Here is a 26,893-nt window from a genome sequence, read left to right as displayed (position 1 = left end):
CTTTAGGGCAACAGCAAAAAATATCTGGGGGGGAAATCTTTCTGGGGGACAAAATGACACATTTAGTGCTTGTACTGGAGAAGTAGGATACAGAAAAACTGAGCACACTGCTGAAAATCCAGTTTGAAAACTGAGCTGGTCAAGCTGGTCATAAGCTTGTCTAGCTGGATACCAGCTGTTTCAAAACAAAGCTGGAGCTGGTCAATTCATGAGGTGGTCTGAACGGGACAACCAGCTAAACCATGTTGAGCTGGGAGCTAGTCTTTACTGGTCAACCAGCTACCAGCTGTTTGAAACCTAGCGTGAGCTGTTTTTTTCAGCAGGGCACATTCTCAGTATTTTCAATTAGATAAGTCAAGGCTGAGATGTTTTGGGGCACATATAAACTCAGAACTCACCTCTGACAAGAAGACACATTATATGTGTTTGTTTCGATCAATATGCAAGTACTCATATAGGAACATCATGATTGTTTTAATAACTTGTGTGTTCTCTGTACAACAATCCCCTCTAGTCCTCTGAGATGTTGTTTGGCAGTAAAGAGCCACCACCTAGACAGGGAAACCATTCTGAGAGAGCTATTCAAAGGGTCATAAGGGGAAATGGTCCTTTGAATAGCTAATTATTACCCATCACCCCACCAATATGCTTTAATGGCATAAAGATACCAACCAACAGCCTTTAAAGGTAACACAAGTGCACCGTGGGTATTTTTCTTGCTGAGTGTATTATGATAAAAAAACCTGAAAGCAGGATCATCTTTGTAAATATGTATGTTTCAGTAACATATCCTATTTCACAGTGTAACAAGTGCAGCAGTAAAGAGTGCTCCACGGATCTATGTCAGTGATGTAACTGTTCCCCAGTTAACCTTTAATAAAAGCAGGGCCAACGATCTCTGGTCACTGTGATCCAGTGCTCACACTAAGCCTCCAGCAACAGCTTCCCCCTGCACTATGGTTGGCAACACTATCATCAGTATTAAACAGCTACCCCCTGCACTATCATCAGTATTAAACAGCTACCCCCTGCACTATCGTCAGTATTAAACAGCTACCCCCTGCACTATCATCAGTATTAAACAGCTACCCCCTGCACTATCATCAGTATTAAACAGCTACCCCCTGCACTATCATCAGTATTAAACAGCTACCCCCTGCACTATCATCAGTATTAAACAGCTACCCCCTGCTCTATCATCAGTATTAAACATCTTCCTAATGCAGATGCAGCAGCTCGTCTGGTCTTCAACCTTCCCAAATACTCACACGTCACCCCCCTGCTTACTTCCCTCCACTGGCTGCCTGTCATGGCTCACATCAAATTCAAAACATTGGTGCTAGCCTTCCAAGCAGTTAAAGGGTCTTCCCCAGCTTATCTACAAAAAATCATCAGACCCTACACCCCTGCCAGACCTCTTCGTTCAGCCTCTACAGGCCGCTTGGCACCTCCCCCTCTCCGAACCTCCACCTCACGCTCACGACTACTGTCTGTTCTGGCTCCACGGTGGTGGAACGAACTCCCCGTTGAGGTCAGAACTGTAGAATCTCTCCCCACCTTCAAGCGCAAGCTGAAGACACACCTCTTCAAGCAGCACCTCTCCCCATCCCTCCCTACCTCCCTGTGAACCTTAATTGTTGTCTCTGTGACTTGCTTTGTGTATCGGTATTTTTAGTTGGCTAGGTAAGCAGTGTTTGGATAGTTAACTTTGGTCACTTTTGCTCTGTTTGTTTGTTTGTTTGTTAAAAAAATAATAATAATAATAATAAAAAAAATGGCCCTTGTCCTTATCTTTGTTGTACAGGTAGCAGTTGAAATTGTACTTCCCTCTAGGGTCTTTCAGCGAACTTATCCCTGGTTATGGGTATGCACTTTGTTGTACGTCGCTCTGGATAAGAGCGTCTGCCAAATGCCAATAATGTAATGTAATGTAATGTAAAGATGGGGAAGGTTATAGAGGATATCCTTTTCCCGTACCCCTACTTAATGGAAAAGGTTTTGAGAGGATTCCATTTGTGTATACTTGTGTTTTAGGCAATTTATAAACCGTTTTTATCATATCAATAAATTTAAATGGGAAATCATATATTTTAAGTACTTGAGAGATATGACCATTCAAGTCTACCAAATGCCTTTTCAGCATCTATATAGTTCAGGTTAAGTCAACTTAAAAAAAAGAAATTGCATAATGTATCAAAGATAAGCATGTTGTAGTGTTGGTTTTAAAATCCAATATAATTTGGTATAAATCCAGTTTGATCCAGTTTCTTCCCCATGTCTGAATGGGGAAGAAATGTGATCTAAGTGACCTTGACCAGGAAATGATTCTTGGTGCCAGACAGGGTGGTTTGATCTCAGAAACTGCTGAGCTTCTGAGATTTTCACACACAACAGTCTCTAGAGTTTTCAGAGAATGGTGCAAAAAACAAAAAACATCCAGTGAGCAGCAGTTCTGCAGGCAGAAAGGCGTTGTTAATGAGAGGTCAGAGGAGAAGAGCCAGACTGGTCGAAGCTGATAGGAAGGCGACAGTAACACAAATAACCACGCATTACAACAGAGGTGTGCAGAAGACACAAGCGTCAAACCTCTAAGCAAGAATTTATACTTGAACCCCTGAAATATACAAACTCAAACTTACATATCCTCAGCCACAATTCTTCATGGCATGGATTCCACAATTGTTGAAAACATTCCTTCTCTTCCATTGGGGAAGATATTCCAATGGGGCGATATTGGCTCAGGAGGTAAGAGCAGTCGTCTGGCAGTCTGGGTTGCTGGCTCGAATCCCACCCTGGGTGTGTCGAAGTATTCTTGAGCAAGACACCTAACCCCCAAATGCTCCTGACGAGCTGGTTGGTACCTTGCATGGCAGCCAATCGCCGTTGGTGTGTGAGTGTGTGTATGGATGGGTGAATGAGAAGCATCAATTCTACAGCTCTTTGGATAAAGGCGCTATATAAATGCCTACCATGTTGACAGATTTGTCAGCTGCACATTCATGCTGCGAATCTCCTGTTCTACCACATCCCAAAGGTGTTCTATTGGATTCAGATCTGGTGACTGGGAAGGCCAATGAAGAACATTGAATAAATAGTCATTTTCATGAAACCAGTTTGAGAAGACTTTTGCTTTGTGACATAGTGGATATCATTCTAACTAGCAATTATAAGATGGGTACATTATTGCCGTGAAGGGATGCATGTGGTCACCAACAATATGCAAATAGGCTGTGCCATTCAAGTGATGATTGATTACTAACAAGTGTGCCAAGAAAACATTTTCCACTCCATTAGATCACCACCACCAGTCTGGACTGTTGAAACAAGGCAGGTTGGATCCACAGATTCATGCTGTTGGCACCAAATTCTGACCCTACCATCTACATGCCTCAGCAGAAATCGAGATTCCTCAGACCAAGCTACGTTTTTCCAGTCTTCAACTGTTCAGTTTTGGTGAACCTGTGCCCACTGGAGACTGTTGTGTGTGAAAATCCCAGAAGTTGCAGAAATACTCAAACCAGCCCTGGCATCAACCATCCCGCCATGGTCGAAATCACTGAGATCACATTTTTTGTTAATGTGAATATTAACTGAAGCCCTGACCCGAACCGGCATGATTTTATGCATTGCACTGCTGCCACACAATTGGCTGATTAGATAATCACATGAATAAGTAAGTGCACAGGTGGTCCTAATAAAGTGTTCAGTAAGTGTACATACCCACATATTTACATAATATCTATACATAGGCATCCATATGCTGTACCTACATATATATTGCACACCACCAACAAAGACATTCAAAAGTCAAACTACCATCACTATACAACATAATCCTCCTGCACTATCATCACAATACTGCAGCTTCCTCTTGCACTATCATCACTATACAGCATAATACAATAGCCTGTAAATAAGTGGGCCTTCTGACCAATAGTCTCCTACTGTAACCTTCAGGCAGAATTTTATCCGACATACTCATTCAGATTTCTCTCCAACATTTGTACAGCTGCCTAAATACCAATTTGCTACTCCAACAGACTGAGATGCCAGCAGTGCATGGCCCATGTGCTGACAGACATCTCAGCTTATTACACATTCGTTTCACAGCCAGATGGAGTGCAATGAACTCCCGCTGAGTGCTTTTTATCATGAATGACTGCTGAAACATTCTGTACTGACCAAGACGTCAAGTGCCTGTTTAGAATACATCTTTCTAGAAATCTATTCCTTGAACACATTACTGAAACTTCTAACACTTTTTCAAAACTCAGAGGTAAAAACTATACCATATACCGAACTATACTGTGAGTAAACTTTAAACTTTACATTCTTAGCCAACTCTTACTCTACTACAAACACTAATGTGATGGCTGGAAATTCAAAACACAAATGTCAACATGGTTGGAGACAAAAATTGCAAATGTCAACATGCAGACATGCTTCACAATCAGGACACTCACAATAACAAAAAGGTGTATTTCTGTTTGTTTTCATTTAATTCATTTCAATATTTTTATTTTGTTCAGTAACCTTATCTTAATCATTTTGGGGACAATGTGTATTGTCAGTACTTAAAACAGGTCAAACAGAAACTACTAACTTACTTTATTGTCTACCAACTAGCTAGCTACCTATGTAAACATAATTTTATAACCAGGTTACCCAGATTATATTAGTTAAGCTCAGTTAACAAGAGTCAATAAAAACAGTGACAAATATTAATTAATATGCATGACATGTTGTCAGCACAACATAAAAAACCCCACAAAACTCTTACATCCTGAAAAAAGCACCAATTGAATAAAAATGTATAAGACACTTCACTGTACCAAGGATTAGTGTCTATTAGGGGGTCCAGTGGGAGGTGTGTAATTGGCATTATCATCCAGGGAAGACGGATTTCATTAAGCACTATGCCTTACCACAGTTCTCTCACACAACTCAGCATCAGGTGGACTATGGAGTGAATGGAGCAATGGCTAGCTGCATCCATGCACCCTCCTGAATGGATGGAGGATGTTGTAGTGATTGTACAGGCCTTAAGTTATGAAGTTATGTTATTACAAAATGGGAAATGAAAAGTTGCTACAAACACCATTATCCAAGAGAGGTTTACATTCATTCTTACTACCCCAACCCCCGGAGACCAGGGAAGATCCCTTCTTGTGATTGAAGGCATATGAATGCTATTGTATAGGCTGCATTCTCCTTATTCCTGAATAGCTGAATTAGTCTCTAAAGCTGAGGTGTGGAGGGATCTTGGGAGTCACCTATTATCATCACCAAAGGGAGGATTAAGATGTCAATGTCTGGGCTACAAAAGGGAATGTAATGTGTCAGACTAGCAAAACCCTGTACGATGACATACAGGCAAATGCCAAGTTTGGGGTCACAGTCATTGCCACGACTACACCCCCAAGATCTGTGAATAGCCAAGATTTCCCCAAAGTAAAGCTCACCACAAACACACCCACAGAAACAAAAGCCCAAGCACAAACACAGAAAACACAAAGAAGGCAAACGTATACCAGCACATTATAAAGCAATCACCATATGAAGTCCACAGACCCACTACACAAAGGCTGCCAGATCCAGCAGAACTACAGAGCTCCACTCCCCAGGGCTACTCACTGCTGAGCCTGATGACTGCAGAGCTGACCCGTCTAAGCTGCCCTGGCAAAGTCTCCTGGCCTGGCATGATGAGACGGCTCCTCCCCACCTCGCTGTCTAAGCAGGTGAACAGAGCCCACAGCCCACGAAGAGACAGCAGCAATGAAAACAGTACAGGGTGTTTGTGGAACTCAGCACAAGAGGGAGACGCACTCTGCCACTATCGCAGAAGAAACTCAGCGAAAACCCACGCCCCACTACCACCCACCCACCCAGCCCATGTGGGAATCGGTGGCTCCATTCGTATTTTGGCTGGGCCTTGGACCAATAAGGAGCCATGGTGACAGAATGGGCTGACACTGGACCCACGCAAACATTATAAGTAGCAGCAGAGTGAAACTGGAGAGGCCCAAGTGTCATCTGTCATGTCAGAGGACAGGAAAAGAAGGTCTCACACATGCGGCCCCCTACGGCTGCTGGGTAGAGCCACACAGTCTGCAGTGCTATTCCTCAAGAAGCTGAGTGACAGTGTGAACCATCACACTGTATGAGACTGTGAGCCATCAGATCACTTGGGAACAGAGGGGACTGGGCAGTGGTAAAGTGACAATGAGTAGAGATAATGTACACTGTTGGATATAAAGGTATGAAAAGTGCCTGAAAAGGTACATATACCCTATAGGCCAGAAATATATAACTAATTTGTTTTGTTGGGAAAGCCTTTTTTGTTAGAAAATGCAGTAATTTGTACCCATTAATGTACTTTCAAGGTGCATTTTGGAAATGTGATCCTTGAAGAACATAAATGTACCTCCACTGTCATTCCACTGTATTTCTGAGAGTATAGAAGACCAACCAAGGCTAAAACCTCACCATTTATGGAAGTTTTAAATTTTACTCAATTTCTCTTCTTTATTGTTTGTATGTGAATGTCTTTCAGGTAGCACCCTGTAATTTGAACACTGATCTACCCTAAACACGGGTTTTCTTTTTTTTAACCTAATTTGTATTATTTTGAACACATTGTTTTTTAAAGTATAAGTATATTTTTTTGTATATGTGCCTGTATGCTTGTTTGTATATGTGCATATATATGTGTACACACGTGTGTATGTTTGTATGTTTTATGAGCTATGAATGTAAGTAAGAAGCACACAAGTACTCTATAGAATGCCTACCCAAATAACAAACTAAAAACCTCACGTTAAGCCAGAGAAGGAGAGACATAGACCCGATTTGTGACGGGTGGGTTGGGGGGTATCATGGCTCGCTTCAGACAGGAACATTTCCACCTGCCTGCTGCTACTGCCACCTGAGCTCTGAATTCACCACCTTTTATTGAAACACCTGTGAACTTTAACAACACACCCAAAAGGAGCATGTCCTTAATTAAGACCAAGCGCACAGATGAGAAACACTCCCCTTGTGTTAATAAGTGATGAGCCCCATGCCACTCTGCCCACACAGTATAGATGGAAAAGGCTGTTATTACACCCAGAATCTAGGGTTTTATGAAACTCTGACAAAACCAGTCACATTCAAGATAAAGACAGGAAGTACATGGCACTGATGTTTGAATTTGTGCCTGTATTTGATTTCCTCCATCCTATTTTATGCAGAGTCTATACATTTTACCCTGCTCTGAAATCCAACTATGCCAGCTTGACCAGCATGAAAATTGAGCTTGTCAAGTTGGTCATAAACTGGTCTAGCTGGGTATGAGCTGGTCAACCAGCATAGCCAAGCTGGACATAAAGTTGGCCTAGCTGGGTGTGAGCTGGTCAACCGGCTACCAAACCATTACCTGTTTCAAACCATGTCAAGCTGGGAGCTGGTATGAATTGGTCAACCAGCTACCAGCTGTTCCAAAACAAAGCTTGAGCTGTTTTTTTCAGCAGGGTATGACTGAAGGCAGAGAGTAAATCTATCAAACAAAGGGAATACAACTTTACGACTTTAACACTGACACCTGAGGTCCACTAGAGGGAGGTACAGGTCCATTGTAATCCCACATGCATTGCCCACAAGGAGTTTTGAGTTACTGCGCATGTGTTTGTTGGTGGATACTCAGTTAGATATGTTAGTTGACAGAACGTATTGCCCATAAGGGGTAATGGCATGCTCCCTGATTAGAGCCCTTGGTCTTTTATTGCCTGTATGTATTTCAATCCTCCACCACCAAGGGGGTGATGGAGCCTATATTTCAAACCAAGTGTAGAACAATCCTTAAATTAATTCCAGTAATCATTCATCTAGAATCTATCTATCTATCTATCTATCTATCTATCTATCTATCTATCTATCTATCTATCTATCTATCACATTTAACTGTGGGTCATGTGTTACATAAAGTAAAGTCTCCTTGTTATGGTTTAAGATGAAACATTGATATCACATTGGAAAATAATGTAAAAGAAACATGACACATAAGACCTTCCAAATGGCAGAGAAAACAACGATTGCGACCTGAGTGCCTGTATAACAGCATAATGGCATGCGCAAATGTGCTACACTGAGTAAAGCAAGCATTCAAGCCGTTTATGCTGAGCCCTCTGTGGTTAAAAGTTAAATGCTTAAAAGTTTAGAATTAAGCATGCCATACACGGTTGGAAAGCTTATACTGTCCTCTATTGGATAAAAACAGCATTCAAATAAAAGTATTGAAATGGCTGAAACACCTTGTCAGGTATTATGCATGGTCGATGTAAATGCCACCCCCATTTCTTATTTGTATGTCTATTTCTGTATCAGATTGGTCAAGACAATAAATTATCACTGAACTTTGAAAGGGACATCTCTATGTGAAAAACCAATGGCAAGATTGTATATGTATTCCATATTTATTCACAGCTATTGATATTACAATGACATGGTATAATTACACAAGAATTCCTCTTGTTTATTTAGTTCAGTGAGCCGCATTTTTCACCAGTGCATTGGAATACCTTCAGGCTAACTAAGCAAACTATGTGACAATGGTGACACTTACAAATGTCTGAATGGAACAGTCTCCAATTCCATGGCCACTAGGGGTTGTCTGAGTTGCCAACTCCCTGGCCACTTGGGGGCTAGTGCGAAAAAATGTTCCCCACTAAAAGTTACATTTTTTTGTCTAGTTAATGTGCATTTTTAGAGGAAAGTGTGTTGGATCGCAGGGCTCCAGCAGAAATGATCAGGAGCCCTTTTCTGAAGGAAAATGTGCCCACAGCACTATAGCAGCTCACCTCCTTCCTGAGTGTTCAGCACATTGAGGGCAAACATCATGGCATTGGAGAAAGTGGTAGCCTCCTCCTTGCTGGCAAAGTTGAGACCATAGACCTGCCTGGCATCGCGCCATTGATGGAAGGTGGGTGTAGCCTGGTTGTACTTCAGGCCTTTCACTATGGAGTAGTTTATCACCACCTGGGGGCAGGAAACAAGATGGACATCACTGACCTGAGGTCATCAAGCACACAGCGCCAGACTACAGTGCTGATTCCTGAAAATCTGATTCTCATTATTATAACTTTCATTATTATTTTGTGGGGCGGTTTAAATGTTATTGGGACAGAAAAGAAGAACAAAGTGGATCGGTGCTGATAGAATTAATTGGCTACCAGAGTAGGTGTTATTAGACTACCTATAGGGTCAGGACATACGAGAGGGTACCACTAAGGTGTTATTGGTGTCAGGAATAAGGCCATGCAGCTACAGTATATAGGAAAATAGGAGCCCATATATAGAAGGTTTGGGAAGGATGGGTGTTCAGAAGAGGATTGTAGGTTGTCAAAAGATCAGGTTGGAGGAAGATGGAGAGTGAGGTGGAACAGACAAGAGCGAAGAACAAAATATTTTATGCAGACGCAATGAAGAGAGGGTAGAGAAGGGAATTGGGAGGAATAAAGAACAGGACTAAGTAAGGACAGTGGTGAAACAATGGTGAAGAGGAGGGTGACAGAGTTTTAAAATATTGATCATAAAAGTTTTTTGGCCTTTATAGCCACGGTAGTAAACTGTGCAATCAAAATAAAAATGAACACAGAGAGGATTTTAATGGTGGTGGACGCAACAAGGGAGATCTTGGATATAACCCACATGAAAGGGGTTTGGGGGGAGTCAGACATCGGGGTAATAGGATAATGTTAAACAAAGAATGTAGCATTAGGGATGAGGAGGAGATTAAAGAATAGACACATAGAACATAATCTCAAAATAGCAGGATAGGAAAGCTATATGTATGTGATCCAGTGGGTGGCAGTACGTGGCAGTAGGCTTTTGTGAATGTTAAGGCCTTACTATGTAGTGTTCCTATCTTGTCTGCTCCTTGTTTTGATGGGCCCTTTAAACTAGCCATTGATGCTATCGATGAGGGCACCGGTGCCGTCTTGTTGCAACAAGATGATATGCAAATCGATCATCCAGTACGTTTCTTTTCCCATTTTAACAAACATCAATGTAACTATTTCGCTTTTGAGAAAGAGCTCTTGTGTGGGAGGTACAAAACTTTGATTTATATTTGGGATCTGTTAATACATCTATAATAGCATTCAAGCACCATAATCCCTTGGTTTCCCTACAGTGAATGCAGAACAAGAATCAGTGACTTACTTTGATTTGGCACATCTGGAGAAAAGAAAATAAGGTAGCCGACACATTGCCTCACACTTGTGTGTAACTTATGTATTTAAAAGCCAAACTGCAACTTGACAGGGCAACCGTCTGTTTGATGGTTCTGAATTTTCGCTCTGTTTCCCCTGTCTGTTTTCCCCCTTTTTTTGGCTTGCCTTCCAGGGTGCAAGGTCCGAATGATGCCATTGGCACTCTGCTGTGTGGCACCTGGAGCCTTGGTTTCCCAGATGGTGTGCCTGAGCCTCTGTGACTGGCTCACTCTGGATCCTTAATGCCCCATGATGTTAGGAAATATATTTTATCTTGCTAAGTATTGTGAGGACTGGTGTCCTCAGCTGGTAGTGCCTAGTCGGGGGTGCTGTTTAATAATTATCTCCGCCCTATAAAAGCACCTCCTCTGACAGAGTTCTGGGCTCTCTCTCTTTCTCTCTCTCTCTCTGACTACCTGTTGTTGTTTTTTACTTTACCCAGCAGTATGGTTTGACAGTTTTGTCCTGATTTTTTTTTGTTTTTTTGTATTTGTATTTGTAATTTGGGGCCGATCACACCAAACATGCTACACTGCCTTGAAAACACGTGGAGCAGTACAAGTACACACAGTGACCAATCAATTTGACTTTTTTCTTTGACTTGGTTTTCTGTTGCTGTAGTCCATCAACTTCAAGGTTCAACGTGCTATGTGTTCAGAGTTGTTGTTGTAACGTGTGGTTATTTGTGCTACTGTCATCTTCCTGTCAGCTTGAACCAGTCAGGCCATTCTCCTCTGCCCTCTCTCATTAGCAAGGGGTTTTTGAACTGTTGCTCACTGGATGTTTTTTGTTTTTCACACCATTCGACTCTCGAGACTGTTGTGCATGAAAATCCCAGGAGATCAGCAGTTTCTGAGATTCTCAAACCACCCCGTCTGGCACCAACAATCATTCCATGGTGAAAGTCAAATTTTGTTTGGTCTGAACCTCTTGACCATGTCAGCATGCTTTCATGCATTGACTTTCTGCCACATGATCGCCTGATTAGGTATTTGCATTAATCAACTGGTTTACAGGTCCAGCTAATAAAGTGGTCACTGAGTGTATGATTTTATGAAACCTACTCAATAAAAAGTGCTAGATGCGAACCTAAAGCAAAATCCAAACACTCTATTTTCATGTGATTGGACAGCATAGAAAAAAACGACAGAGAAAGACGTGGTGCTCTTTTTTTTCTCAAAGTGCATCAAAAGGGTCATGTATTTATGGAGCTGCATTTTGAGCTGCAATTGCACCTAAAATCAACGAGGCTCCCAGCCTAATAAATATGAGGCTCCTGGGGCACAAAAGCAGCTTGGAAAACACTTCAAACCTACCACATCAAAACCGCATCCCCTGCCCTCCCCACTGTGTGCCATACCTGCTGGTCTTGCAGTTTGACACCCACCACACGGAAGGTGTTGTTGGCAGCATTGTGGTAGATGTTGATGCGACTGAAGCCCTGCTGTCCAGGTTTAATTGGCACCCATTTCTTACTGGTATCATCGTAGACCATTACGGAGGCCCGGGCCTGGCAGATGCTCTGTTCACTGTAAGGGAATGAGAGGCAAGAGGTCACTGCTGGTGAAATTTGTCTTAACATCCCCGGTAACACTGGACCACATGCCCTCAACCCATGTTAAGTGGCTTTCCTTCCCCTTCAGTGTTTATCTGGCTGGTCAATGCATGGTTACAATGCCATTCTGAGCACATCCACTACAGAGCACATGGTCAGGTAAAGTAGCTGAATGCTGGTATCATGTGTTTTGTGGTGTCTTATATTTTGCAAAAAAGGAAAATGTCAGTGATCTGAGGGAGGTTTGACCTATTAAACTTATGAGCAACTGTCTAGATATAACTGTATAGATTTATCAATTTATAAATATGTACGTATATTTCTTTACACTGAATAACATGGGACAAAAAGCATGTGCAATTACGAACAATTGGTAAGATTACTCTTACCTGAGTACCTCAGAACAATTGATGACAGGACTGTCCCGTTCATTAAATGTGCACATGACTCAAAAATTCTGTGTGTTCCACCGCTCCTTGTTCTTTGGGTAATAAGTTACATATTATTCAGTGTAAATGCATTGTAGTTTATAGGTTTAAATCAATTGAACCTATAAACAATAATAAAAATGATATTGGATTTCCTCAAATTATCAGGAGAAATTGTTTGTTAATTCTACCAAGCCTCTGTTGTGAAGTGAGCTGAGTCAGATTGTATCTACACCTGTAGTTTGAAACTGATTAGTAGCTATCCACTGTTCATAGTTTTTGTCAGAGGCTTGATGGCAGATGGAGAACATCCTCCCTGTGACTAACAGGATGAAGCTACTAAGCACAACACACTACCGTGGGTACCTGACAGGGACTACCACCAAGAGCCTGTCGGGTCTGTTTACCAGTTGAAACAAAACCGTGTGACATTGTAACTGTGAGCTGCTAACAACAATTTACCTGGATTTTCTCAACAAATATCCACCAGCAGACTAACATAAGAAGAAAATAAACAAAAAATGACTAAAATCGAATATATACATATAAAATATCTGTTCACTGTCTAAACTCTTTATAACTGCCCACTCGCTGAAAAAGCTACCCGCATTCTTACACTTTCTATAAAGAAACAGATCTTATGCTATCTTATCTTGCCTGTTCAACAGTGCTGGCTACACTGGTAGCCTTCTGCTCTCTTTGTCTGATGCAGTTGAGAGGTAATTGCAATTAGAGTTCTGACAGCTGCCCTCTCTTTTGGACACAAGTGCACTATTGGCTCATAAAACACTGTTTTTTGAGTTTCTGCTAGTGAATTCCCAGGGCAGCACATTGCAATTATGAACTGGCTAGAGCACGGACATATTAAACAGCCAGAGCATGGCAAAATACGACAGCTTGCCTCTCTGATGAATGGACAAGCCACTCTAAATTTAGTCATGAAACACAAGGGCTGTCTGGGTCCTCCTGCACTTGTAAAGGACAAAATGACTTTTTAGTACTTGGTGCATCCACCTCTGCTAAGGATAAAAACATTATGTCTTTTCCTGGAGGTTAAGGAACACGTTTGGAGGGATGTTGGACCACGCAGATCCTTAACATTCTTCTGTTTGCACATATCAACTGCCGTCTTCAGTTCAGCCCACAGGTTTTTAATTGGATTGAGGTCTGGCACCTGAGATGGCCATTGCAGAACATAGATTTTGTTGTCACGGAACCATTTCTGTGTGGATTTCAAGGAATTGTTTTAGTCTTGCTGGAGACACCTACAGCCTCAGTCTCAGCATTGCTGAAAAGGAAACCGGAGTGTCAGGCACAATTGCCTGGTACTTGGAGGAAGTCATTATATCAGTGCCCCTGCACCTCTGGAATTAAAACAGCCAAAACATCACTGACCCACCACTATATTTCACTGTGGGTATGAGGTGCATCTCCTTTTTTGTATCTCTGTTTCCAATCATACGGATGCTATGTTCTGCAATGGCTATCTCAGGCACCGGACTTCAATCCTATCAAAAACCTGTGGGCTGAACTGAAGAGGGTAGTTGATATACCGAATAATTTGAAAGCTCTTGCTAGGACCTGCATAGAGGATTGGTCCAAAATCCCTTCAAATGTGAATTTTTCCTCAATATTTATATTGTTTATTTTTTGTGCATTGCCAGTCAGGGGTGCCAATAATTGTGGACCACACTGTGCATACAATCACGTTAAATAAACCTTCATATGCAATGTGGACAAAGCCTATTGCAAGGTACAGGAAGAATGTTTTAGTGCTGGCTGCTAAATCCTCAAAAACATACTGTACAGCAGCAAAAGAAGCAAACATCAGAATGAGTGAGGGAGGGGGGAGCAGTATACCTGTATGAAGACTCCATGACAGTCCTGAATCACAGTGTTTCACTGAAAACCCCATTACAGACAAACATTGTTCACATAGGGGGCGGCATTAGCTCAGGAGGTCATCTGGCAGTTGGAAGGTTGCTGGCCCTGGGTTTGTCAAAGTGTCCCTCAGCAAGACACCCAACCTGCAATTGCTCCTGACAAGCTGGTTGGTCCTTTGCCCTTGCATGGCAGCCAGTCGCCATCAGTGTGGGAGTGAGTGTGTGTGAATGGGTAGGTGAGAGGCATTAATTTTAAAGTGATTTGGATAAAAGTGCTATATAAATGCAGTCCATTTACATTGATGACATATGCAGCATGAATCACAACGTATTAGGAAAAACATAAGAAGATCTGACGATCTTCTGTTTCTGAGACATCAAAAAAAAGCTTTTTTAACATGGCAAACAGTTAAACAGCAGAAGATTACATTGCTCCAAGTCAGCACATTTTTAGAATTAGAAACAATTATGCATTTGGCTCGCTGGACCCTTGCTGTGAAAAGGACACTGACATTATCGTATTTCTCAGCAGTATGTGGATTTCCATAGTGGAGAAAATGAAACCAAGAAAACGAACCCCACCGGAGACAATGAAGGACTGAAGAATATGTCCATATATACAGGAAACAGCAACACTACACATTTGAACAGCTCGGGCACATACATGCAGACATGTTTTTTCAGGAGAGGCTGCTGATAAATGGTGTGGATGTTAAAATCAAGATGCGTCAGATTTATTCTTTCCGATTTTCATTTCTTAATCCAACGTTAGTTAAGGCTGGACTGTTAGTTAAGGCTGGCCACCTTAACTATAAACCACTACGGGAAACACTGCATAGATGTTATAACTTTGCCAAGATCATCATTATAATAACTAACTAGACAGAAGAAGAATTCTATCCATGTTCAGGCTTATAGACTCATCAGCATTTAAGGAAAACATTTCCATGGAGTTTTTTGCACCAAGTGTTAAGTGGTTGTCCATCCCCAAGCCCATCTCCATTCGTTTTTCACTCCCCTCTCAATTAGGCTTCCTCAGTTTGAATGAACTTCGCTTCCATGTTTCAGCGGATACTTTGAATTTTGTGCACAGCAAGAAGACTGATGGACTGACAGTAGCTCCCTACTCACTTGATGAAAAAACTGCCTTACTTGCACACCATTGGTAAATTAAGAATAAATGGTTGCAAGAATGAACGTGATTGGATAGGACGCATCCAGAACAAAAACAAAGGGGCCGCGTTATGACATTTCAAGACCTTGTGTTACATGTTACAAAAGAAGGGATGTTATCATATTGATATATTACACAGAATTGAATTCCTCCTGTATATACTATAATTTTAGGGGGAAAGTAGCAAAGTTATGCATTTTTCTCTTTTATAAATTTTTTATAAAAGATTGTGAGAATATTATTTTGTGGAAAAAACGGCCAAATGGTGGAAATCCAGCACCATGCCTGAGAACTTTAAGCCCTGGAATACTATAGTTTGGTTCTGGCAATGGGGAGACATCTAAAAGATCAGCCCCAGTTCATAAATCGTCAAGAGCCAAATGAAGGATGTAGTCAGCTCCTCTCCCTGGTCAAGATAGGCAACAAATGACTGGAGATGAGATTCAAACAAGCCTTCCCAGAACTGTAAATTTGATTGAACATGCATGCTTTGATGATATAATCAAAGTAAAGCAGAGACAGAATGTATGATTACTACTAATCATGAACACCGAGGAAATTACGGCCATGATGAGCAACATCACTTGAAGTAAATAATTTTATAGTGTTTTGGAATTACCAGAGGCAAAAAAGTTGCCTGCTATGTTAATTGTCAACTAGCATCCTAGACACATGTCAGGCAAGCACTGGTTAGCTCTGTATCTCAGTGAATTCTTTGATTCCAATGTTAACCCTCCTGACTTTGAATATTTTTCTACCAGCAGCAATACTTTTCTGGAACAGAACTTACTTACAACAAAGACTCTCTTAGCATAACGTGCGGACAAAACTGCATATTTTATTTGAAACACAGAGATAAAGGATATTCGTACGACATAATTATGAGATTGTATAGTGATGATTTAAGAAAAAACTATGTTATCATGTGTCCAGAGTGTAAACAATGTCATGCTTGTAAGTAAACAGACAAATGTGCCTTTCTTTTAAGAAAGTTATTGAAAATAATTTGCCATTTTTCTTTCAACGGATCCTTTATATTAGTGATATACTTCAAAAATCTAACCATGTTGAATGGTCTAAAACTGGCTGATGTATTTCATAGTCTTCTAGACTGGGGTCTGGTTCACATGTCTTTGGCCTAAGTGGTGTTCCACTTGCAATAGATGTGGTTGGTAATTTTGGTGTCACTCCCTGGCTTCATAGGCAGTGTGTTGGTTTCACAAGAACCAAGAGCCTTTGAAGAGCTGCCATATACGGTTTAGCCTTATCGTATGTATCCACGTGACTTTTTCATAATATACCGTGTATGATACAATAAGACAATATAGTTAGCATTAAGATTTATTGTATGGCTTTATACCTTGGAAATATTTTTCTCTGAACATGCTGCCTTTATCACACTGAATCTTAAACATGGTGATCTATCCATATTAAGGTTTTTGAAAGTAGTTTGTTTTGAAAGTAGATTGTCTGTTTGATTATTTTATGCAGATACATATACTGGGGTTATGTCAATAATTTACAATGATGCATATATTCACATGTGAAAAAAAAATGTCACATGAAAAGACAAGGTGACTGAGTCATTTGCATTTTCACATGTCACTAACTTTTGATGATGAAAAGATTTTTTCTTTTGAGACTCATATGACACTTTCATGTCAGAGTGAACACTACTTCCCCTGCTGAAAAAAACAGCTCAAAATATGTTCAAAAATAGTTCAGACCTACTCCCAGCTCAACATGGTTTAGCTGGTTGACCAGTTCAGACCAGCTCCCAGCTGGACATGTTTTGACCAGCTCAAGACAGCTAGTAGCTTGTTGACCAGCTACCAGCTCAGACAAGCTACCATCACTAGCTGTTTGACCAGCTGATACCCAGCATATATCCAGTTTATTACCAAGCTGGCATAGGTGGATTTTACAGCAGGGTCTTCACCATTCCTCCCTCTAACTGTGCCATGTCTGGGACAGAAAATGAATTTGCACAAGTATTGTTTTTGTTTTTTAAGTGCGCATTTCTCAATCTTCCTTTCAAATCACATTTTGCCTGTCTCATTTTGAAAGGTGATGCATCAGCCTCAGATTATATTTTATTATGGGAGCTATGGGAATGCTTTTCAGCTCCAATCACTCCACAATCACTGTGATAGCTTGTGTTATTCCTCAACTCACCTATTGCTTCTGGCAGTTTTCTTCCAATATACAGGGTTAGTTTAAGGAATGCTCAAAGAGATAGAACAAGAGGATAGTTCCCTTGTGACTATGCAGGCCTTTGAATGCAGTAACAGAGCATGCCCACAATAAGAGGGAGGCTAAATGTTGTGTGACTTTTGTACATGCTGGGTTTTGGGACTTTCCCAGAGTGGTCCGTGGGTGTGCAAAGCATCACGTCCACAGGGGTCTGCAGCTTGTGCCTGCATGATTACAGGGGAAGCTCAGAAACCAAAAAGCCCATCCCCATCTCCATCCCCATCTCTGTGTAATTACTGACCATCAACAAGACTACAGACCTGGAATCCATGGTGCCTTGCAATTTTCCACCCCTCAAACTATTAATGCTGCTCCACACCAACTACAGGCCTGGTTTGGTGTGAACCTCCCCACACCAGTACCTGGTTCGTCCTCTCCGCATTTAGAGCAGATGCTTTTAATTAAATATGCCTGCCAGTGTTCACATGGTATATTTACACAGGGCAGCAAATATACTCTATATTGTGTTAAAAAAATAAATGATTTTACAACAGAGATTTAAATTACATTGCTTCTGTTTATGTACATTAGTAGTAGTAGTACAGTAGAGAAAAGTACCAAAAAGTACTTTCACACAGTACATTTTGCATCTGTATGAACATAAACAAAAACTGGGGTGGTAGACCAGTCCTGAGAATGTGATTTGTAATGTAATGTAATGTGATTTTGTAAATGTATTCTGTTGTAAGGGAAAGCAAATCCGCAGAAGAAGTATATTCAGGCCAGAGGGTCTGTTATGACAAACTAGCCTGTGATAATGAACAATGCAATAAACTGGCATTGTACACTGAAATTAACACCATGTTGCAGCACAGTGACTGAAGCCCTGATTGTGAGACAGAGAACAGGAACTGCAAAAATGCATCTGGCAACAGTGCATACAAAAACGAACTTCATGAAAATTAGCTATTTGCAATTAGGCTGCTGGGTTTAAATGACACAGGGACATTTCTCATGCTGTGTTTCATACCTTGGTCATAACTGGATAAAAGGGCATAAATAGAGCCGATGGCCTCATATTATTATTACGATCTCACTGTACCTACAGTGGAACCCCTTTTGCTTAAACTGTCTAAATTCACACTGTATTTCCAGGAGACTGGTTTCTCAGAAAATAAACAACCACTTTTCAACTGCTGTTATGAGTACAGCTGTTTGTATTAATGCTAAATACCTTTCCTCTGCAGTGCTTAAACAGTGGACCACAGCGGTTTAGTATAGAGCTTGGTTTCACACCTGCCAGAGCTTGTAAGTCTTGTTTACAGTTCTGGGTTGAAGGAAATTTGCATTTGTTTCTGAAGTCTGTAATCACACAGTACACTGTAATAAATATTGCATGTTAGACATTCAAGTTGCATCTAAAAGCACAATACTGTGACACTAAGATATACAGCTGCGGACATTTCCTCTAATAAGAATATTTGATTAGTGGAGCAATGACTGAACAGAATTGTGCCATGATTAAATTTATCAAAGGGACTACCCCAAACTCCTTCCTGTAAACCTGCATAGCTAAATGTTTTCTGAAGCAAAGGAAAGTCTGCCTTACCGTCTGGGTGCCATTTGACTGGAGGCACTGGATTATGTCACTGAATGAAGGAGTGGTACTGAGCACAGTGGTGGTCATATGGAAGGGCATTCTCTCATAGAAACTAGATGGAGAGAAAGCTAACAGGAAGTTGAAAGAAGAACAGGAAACAACTCTGGTTTCTAAACTCATGATTTTAGAGCAGCTGTTTTCATCTCATGGTTTACCGATTAGAATAGCTTCTGAACTGTAGATATTTTGTCAGGTGTGCGGGGCCGGAGGAACCAAGTGCAGACTCAGGGGTTATGAGAAAAACGGCAGGTTTAATAAAGGCAGATGAAGGGGCAGACAGAGCGTAATCAAAACAGGAAAAGCTAAAAAACCGGGAGGTCAGTCCAAGCAGAGCAAAGGTACCGAAATCCCAATCCAGAGAGACAGAGTCCAAAAGGCCGGGTAGGAGTCATAAAACAGATAACAATAGCAGTCCAAGTATGCAATAATGGACAATGGAACTGAAGTGGCTGGAATAGATAGACAAGCTTTTGTGAATGGGACAAGCAGTGGGAACTTTCCGCCATTGTCTCTTCACCATTGTAGCAGACTTTTGTCTAGAGGGAGAGCAGCACTTTCCCTGTACCAATTGACTTCTTTGTTGATTGCATTGTGGTCTACTTGTATATGTTCACCGAAAGCACTGCCAAGGAGGGCCTTCAGAGCAGTTTTATTTTTTGGCGGAGAGGCTCTCCCAGTTCCTTTTGCACTGTGTTGCCCTCCTCTCTCCTGCTTGTCCCAGGCTCACTTGCACTCCCAATAGCCTGTATTTGCTCAGTCGTGTTCTAGTAGCAAAATAAAATCATAAATATTGGACATATCGGCTTTCATTAAAATAAATCATAAACTTGGCTATACATAGCCTGAACTAACTCATTGAAAACCATCTCGCATCTCCCAGTTCCAAAATTTGCCATCACTGTACGCAACAAAACTGTTACACAGTCTGCAAATTGCATTTTTTTGGTCCACAGCCCCTTTTTCCGTCTTCATAATTGACCGGGACCCCAAAACATTTCCACAGTTAAGATTTATATTTCAGTTAGATTTTCTATTTCTGTAGGCCTATTTGCACTGGCCAAAATGAACATGCTTGTGAAAATTTATGAGTGAGCTCTTGCAATTAGGCTACGCTAGTCACATGGCACTTTGGAGTTTCCTCTTGACTGACAGTGCCTGTTTTGGCCGGGTCCTACAGGTCTTTTTAATATTCTCTGGGAAAATATTCTCTGTCTATACTTAATTTTAATTGATAATATTATGTGTTAGCAAAGATAACTGTACATTATTGTATATTTTTTGGACCCACTGTTTGGACCACTGGACCCAACTTGATTATATAAATCTATTTTTATATAATTTATTTGGTGGCAGTAAATAAACATATCTAACTAACAGTAACTAGCTACCGCTACTAGTGTCCCTCACATGCTTTCCCTCCACAAAATGAAATAACACTATTAACTTTGTGCTAATGTACCTCAGTGTGTAGAACTTTTCCTCAGTGTGTAAAATTCTTCCTTGATGTGTACAACTCAACCTCAGTATGTAGAACTCACTGTAGAACTTAATCTGCATCCTCTGCCTCAGCGTATAGATGACTGCATCTGAGCCACCTGCTCTCAAGTTTCATTTCTATAAATTACTGAGGCAGTAAGAATGGATGGGTGATTAATAACCCACATCTGTATATCTGACAGTCCAGGTCTTTTTGACGAGATGACTCTCTCTGATAGTGCTGCAGTGAAGACTTTAATGAAACTTAGTTACACTGCAACATGCAGGAATTACAAAAGTAAGCCAAATTACTGATGCAACCATTGGCAGTAAGCAGACCGGTGCTTGTAGGGGAGACCGGTGAACAACCAAACACAAGTGGGTTGCGATAATACATAAGTGAAAACAAACCCGTCATTCTTGCACAAATGCAACTATGCAAAATCCTCATGCTTCAACATGCCCCGTGTTAGTTTGCACCCCGGTCTCCCCTACTTAGCTCCCATCAACAATCATTTCATTTGAATAAGATGATGCAGATTGCTTAAAAAAATAAGCTGAAATACAGCAGTATAATTTACAAACACATTCTACCTCTTATCATAATAAAACTATTAGAAAAAAATAATTTATATATAATAAATATAGGGCGGCACGGATGGTGCAGTGGGTAGCACTGCCGCCTCACAGCAAGGAGGTCCTGGGTTCGAATCCCCGTCGGCCGGGGCCTCTCTGTGCGGAGTTTGCATGTTCTCCCCGTGTCTGCGTGGGTTTCCTCCGGGTACTCCGGTTTCCTCCCACAGTCCAAAGACATGCACGTTAGGCTGATTGGAGAGTCTAAATTGCCCGTAGGTATGAGTGTGTGAGTGAATGGTGTGTGTGCCCTGAGATAGACTGGCGACCTGTCCAGGGTGTATTCCTGCCTTTCGCCCAATGTATGCTGGGATAGGCTCCAGCCCCCCTGCGACCCTGATCAGGATAAGCGGGTTCAGATAATGGATGGATGGATGGATGGATGGATAATAAATATATATATTTAGCACAAAACACAAAAATCCTAATCTTCTCCAGATGTAATTTCCCTGAATAATTAGACAAAAAGCATTACAGCGACCAAACAAGTTCCATGTTAAAATATCTCACTGCTGTCTAGTCATCTACAATTGCTCAAAGCACTTGGGCCACACCCAACCATTGCTCACACCCAGCTCACACTGACTCTGTCAGTCCTCTTCATACGCTACAATGGCCACTTTTTAAAAATGAACGAGCCCTTAATGTCAACGTCATAAATAAATAAATAGAATGTTACAAAACACTACGGTAAGACATTTGGTCTCCTTTTTTGATGTGGCTATTATCAACAAAGCATATGAAATCCTTTATTCGGGTGGTTTGACAAGCTGTATATAAAAATATGTAGTTTACCTGTGATTCAAGACAACAATAGTGTTACCTGGCATTTGCTAACTATGAGGAATGAGATACCTATGTCCACAAATTCAATAAATTAACAGCCATGTTAAAAGGCTGGAGTAAAAAGGCTTTGGAGTAAAATGAATGTATGATGGCTCAATCTAGTCTCATGACACAAAGTGCTTGTATTTCCCCAGTCTCCCAGCAAAAGGAGTGCAGATTCCTACTAATGGGGAGGGTGAACGGATGGTGTGAGCAGGACCCATATAATCCACTGTTAATATTATTCCTGTCTGGTTGGGTTGGGTTCCTGTCTGGTTGGGCTGTCTTCCTGTCTGGCTAGGTTGTGTAACAGATTTTTGTCTGTACACAAGGCACAAAGAGATATTTGACTGTATTCCCTGCAGAAACCATTCAAGTTAGGTTTTGAAACGGCTGGTAGCTGGTTGACCAGTTCACACCAGCTCCCATATTGACATGGCTTAGCTGGTTGACCAGTTCAAAGCAACTCCCAGCTTGCCCAACTCAAGCTATTTTTTGAAACAGGTGGTAGCTGCTCAGACAAGCTATCACAGAGCTTTTTCAATCTACAGCAAGGATTCTGGCCTACAGTTTTTGTTTAACTCAACTGGTGTCTTAGGCCTGACTCAGCTGGCAACTGTACAGTGAAACCAATAACCAGCAGACCCTCCAGTTTAGGGCTGTAGACCCCTTCCCTAGAGCCTGAGATCTCCAGAACTCTTTACCCATAGAGTTGTGCTGCTGAGTCAGCAGAAATTAATAAGAGAATAAAACTAGAGCAAGTGTGCAGAGTAAACGTGGACAGAGCTGTCCTGAGCATTCAGTCTCAGAATGAGTTCAGTGCCCTCTTGAGTCACCCTGTCAGCCTGTAAGCAGAGCAGGGGCTGACAAATCTGCAACCCACGCAGAGATTGTACCATGAGGGAAAGAGTGTCAAAGCTGCCTTATTGCAACTAAACATCTTAATTAATTCCCAGAGCAATAATCAAGTCTTAATGGTGATGCCTACGCGAACAGGGAGCGTTGTGAGGCCTGTGGAACATAGCAGCCAGTGCAGTCGAGAAAAGTGCTAAACCCACATTACAGGCAGAAAGGACAGTGTCCCCACTGAGACACTGGTTTTTACAGTGAAACCAATCAACATGACAATTGGGGAGAAAGGAGGAAACATGTCAGACAGTGAGAAGGGGCAATTCAGTCCTGCCATGAGGAGCTTCAGTCATCCTCCCTCCTGGTGATGCTCCTTCCTCACTTCATTGTGAGAGGTTCACCCTTCAGTCAGCCCTCCATTAGCTGAGTGCTTTCTGTAACAGCTGCACGGCTCTGACCTTGGCCTGGAGTAATCACATTTCAGACCATTGTGTGTGTGTGTGTGTGTGTGTGTTTGTGTGTGTATGTGTGTGCGTGCGTGTGAGTCTGTGTGTATGTATGGGTGCATGTGTATGTACAGTGGACTCCAGAATTATTGCCAAACTTAATAGTAATTGTAAAAAAAGCCATTTACCTGGGTGGGGCACCACAAACAAGCAGGCACGCACACACACAAGCACACAGACACACACCAGTACTCACCTCCAGCCTTTATAATTACAAAGGAAAGACAAAGCAATGGCAATATTAAAATAAACGTTTTTGTATATAGTCAAGAACAGTCTTAACCTTGGAGGATTAATAAACTATATAGGGTTAATAGAACAATGAAAAACTATTTTCTAATAAATAAAGGATACCGCAGAATACGGTGCTTCCCTGGGATTTTCTTCCAGCAGCAGTGCACAGGTTTCAGGATACAAATACGGTTCAACTCACAGCTGATTCTTGGAATGTTACTACAGCTGATACAGCAGATGTTCTTGCTAGCACCTCGTTTGTGTGTGCTATACCATCAACTCGGTATTGAACAGTTAGGGTAGCGAACACTAACATGAGAGACTTCCACAACGCTCCCTTAAACGAATAACATTGAAGACGTTAGCTAGTAAACTTAAATGAGCACCACCACATTCAAGAATAATATGGCAAACTATCCATGTTATAGGCTATTGCTAGTAGTGTATGGGAAAATATGTTTAGCATGACAAAACAGGCAACAGTTTTACTTAGTTTCAACAAATGTATTCTGAAACAATTGACCCATTTGCCTCACAGAACAGCATATACCATTCTAGCCTCTATGTGGGGGAAATGCTGGAATAAACATAATTTTATATTTCTAAAGTTTTGCCGTGTTGTTTTGCTCACGGTGAATGAATTGAGGCATGTTATAGGCACTTGGATAATTATATACATACATATATATATATATATTTTAATCACACTGTCTCCCTTCTCTACAGAGAAAACACAGCTTTCATGGTTTGCATGAGCAGGGACCGAACGAACACCTAATACAAACATCATACAGCTCACATACACGGTCACTGATAAAGTCTCAGTCTCTCTAGACTGGGGATTGAATCACCAACCTTGCAGGTCCTAGTCACATATCTTAACCACTACACTACAGGGCAAGTTGAAGAGGGTGTAAAAAAAGGTTGGATCCTCCTTGACAGGAAGTAATCAATTCTACATGAGCTTTTCTAGCAAGGGAGTCAAATCAATTCACACCCACAGAAGCCATGAGAGAGACTAGTCTGGTTTTTGAGTCAATGAGAAATAGGTTACTGTTACTGTCTACTTGCAATTCCATGCAGCAAGTGTGTAGAACAGCATTATGTAGAGTGATGATGACTCTTCACTAGAACTAATAAGTGGATAGTGAAGCATTTCCAATGAGATAATTTTTAGAGGGCTTATGCTGAGCCACTTCAATATCAGTTTCACAAACCATATAAAACCTGGGGGGATCTACCACATTGACGCATGACTTAAAATGATGATGTCACATTGTGGTGATGTCACAGTATGTATATTCAGTGTTGATGCCTTTGAGTAGCCTGCTGGAGGTATCAATATGGTGAGCAATATGTAATTACACTCATATATTCCAGCTCAATTACCCCTTTGCAGAATTAAGCACATATGAATTTGCTGGAAAACAGAGAATATAAAATTGGTTTAATTTCCACTGGAATGTTGGATGCCGAGGCTAGCACAGGAATATAGGGCTCAGTGCTTGTGGAATCACAAAACACAACTACAAATTGTAACCTGAGATCAGGGAATTACAAAAAACAAACTACTACAAACTGGTTAACCTGAGATCAAAACCTAAACTCCTATTGGTTAGCCAGAGTTTGGGGTATTAGAAAACATTAACTCCAGGGGCCGGTTTTTCAAAAGTAATCTGATCGGATTACGGCTATTGGATTGGATCAAATCCTGAAAATGGGTTTTTCAAAAGAAAAAAAGGATTCAGAAATTGGATTGGATCAAGTAATCCAATCTTGTTGTTGATCTGGATCAAACCTTGAGTTTGGGTTTTTCAAAACTTTTTGGTAGGATTTTGATCCCAAAAATCAGGATTAAACTGATCCCAGCAGGAGGGTGGATTCATAGTGGATATCAGTAATGAAACTAGGTAACTAAAATTGGTTAGTTAAATAATACAACATTTATATCATGCATTTTACAGTATTTATATTTATTCATCAATTTCACTTGAATTGTTCAACAGGAAGTACATAAAGTAGGTAGGCTATGTAGGCTAGCAACCTTTCAGTACAGCAAATTATAAATTATAAATATTTCGGCCCCATAAAATAATTCCCCAAACAGCTGTCAATATTGAACTCAAATAATAAATTCTGTCTTTGTTCATAAAACATTAATCACACTGACACAATCATCAGTCATGGACTTATCAAAAATAGTGTCTAACAATTGCATCTCTTATTGGTCGTCCAGTCGGGCCCTCATTCTGACAGAATGCCGGAGGTTGGTCAGTGTCTCCAATGGGCTCAGGTGCATCAGGGACGTCATCACAGAGAGGGACTTTGCGCCTGGTCGCGATGTTGTGTAGGACAATGCAAGCAAGTATTATGTTGCATGCTTTCTGTGGTTCCACTCTCAAGTAGTTAAGGCATGCAAAGTGCCTCTTCAGAACACTTCACAACGCAGTTTGTGATGAGGAGCTCAGCGTTGCCCACAAGTTGAACGTTGATGCTGTGTCTCCCCTTTCGGTTTACAAACTCCCACTCATTCTCATGAGGTGCCTGTATGTGCACATGGGTGCAGTCGATTGCTCCAATAGTATTGGGCATATTCCCCAAAAGAAAAAAATTCTGCTTGGCCTGGATGATCTGGTCATCCTTCGGAAATGAAACAAATTCATTAATCAGGCTGGCCAATGCAGTTGACACACTTTTCAGAACATCACAAACAGTTGATTTTTCCACACCCATGTAGTCACCCACAACTTGGTAGAAAGTCCCACACGCATAGAAGCGAAGTGCAATGAGGACCTGTCCTCCACAGACAGACCATGACTCCTTTGGGTTCTGCGTTGGAGATTGGGCCTGAGAAGGTCCACAATATACTGAATATCAGCTCTTCCGAAGCGAAACCGAGCATACAGCTCCTCATTGTTATATTTCTGCAGTGGATCTATACACTCAACATACACCCTTTGACGGTATCTTCTCCTGTGGTGGCGATGGACAACACCTGCCATGTCACTGCCTCTCTGTGACCTTCTCTCTGAGTCCTCTGAGAAAGGCTGAATATACATATGGCTGTGTAAATTGGTCTTCCCAAACACACCTGTTAGCTTAATTGCTTTGGCTTGTGTTCAATTAATGGAATCATACCCAAGGCCTATAAAATGATGCTTGCTACATCAAAGCGGTGGAACCATGGACTCAAAAAGCGTGAATTTCTCTGCTGCTGAAACCCACGC

The 26,893-nt window shown here is 41.3% G+C and overlaps 1 protein-coding gene and 1 pseudogene across 10 annotated transcripts in view; both read right to left on the bottom strand.

The window, feature by feature from the left end:
* Positions 1-26,893, bottom strand: part of evla (Enah/Vasp-like a) — a 79,807-nt gene that overhangs the window by 23,938 nt on the left and 28,976 nt on the right. For 6 of the 10 annotated variants that reach the window (XM_061239457.1, XM_061239431.1, XM_061239422.1 and 3 more), the window contains exons 2-3: positions 11,611-11,779; positions 8,838-9,015 (exon numbers count right to left, since the gene is read on the bottom strand). In XM_061239457.1, coding sequence (XP_061095441.1) covers positions 8,838-9,015; positions 11,611-11,779 — 347 coding nt within the window. Of the gene's footprint in view, positions 1-5,634; positions 5,802-8,837; positions 9,016-11,610; positions 11,780-14,093; positions 18,760-18,779; positions 18,846-19,092; positions 19,213-26,893 lie in introns of those variants that run through there. The other 4 variants (XM_061239449.1, XM_061239466.1, XM_061239439.1 and 1 more) reach the window with 4 other exon arrangements.
* On the bottom strand, positions 25,608-26,668 carry LOC133130912 (putative nuclease HARBI1; annotated as a pseudogene).

This window comes from Conger conger, chromosome 1 (assembly GCF_963514075.1).
Source record: "Conger conger chromosome 1, fConCon1.1, whole genome shotgun sequence".
Lineage (NCBI taxonomy): Eukaryota > Metazoa > Chordata > Actinopteri > Anguilliformes > Congridae > Conger > Conger conger.
Note: the sequence above shows the minus strand (reverse complement) of the source record. Positions and strands in the feature narration are given on the sequence as shown.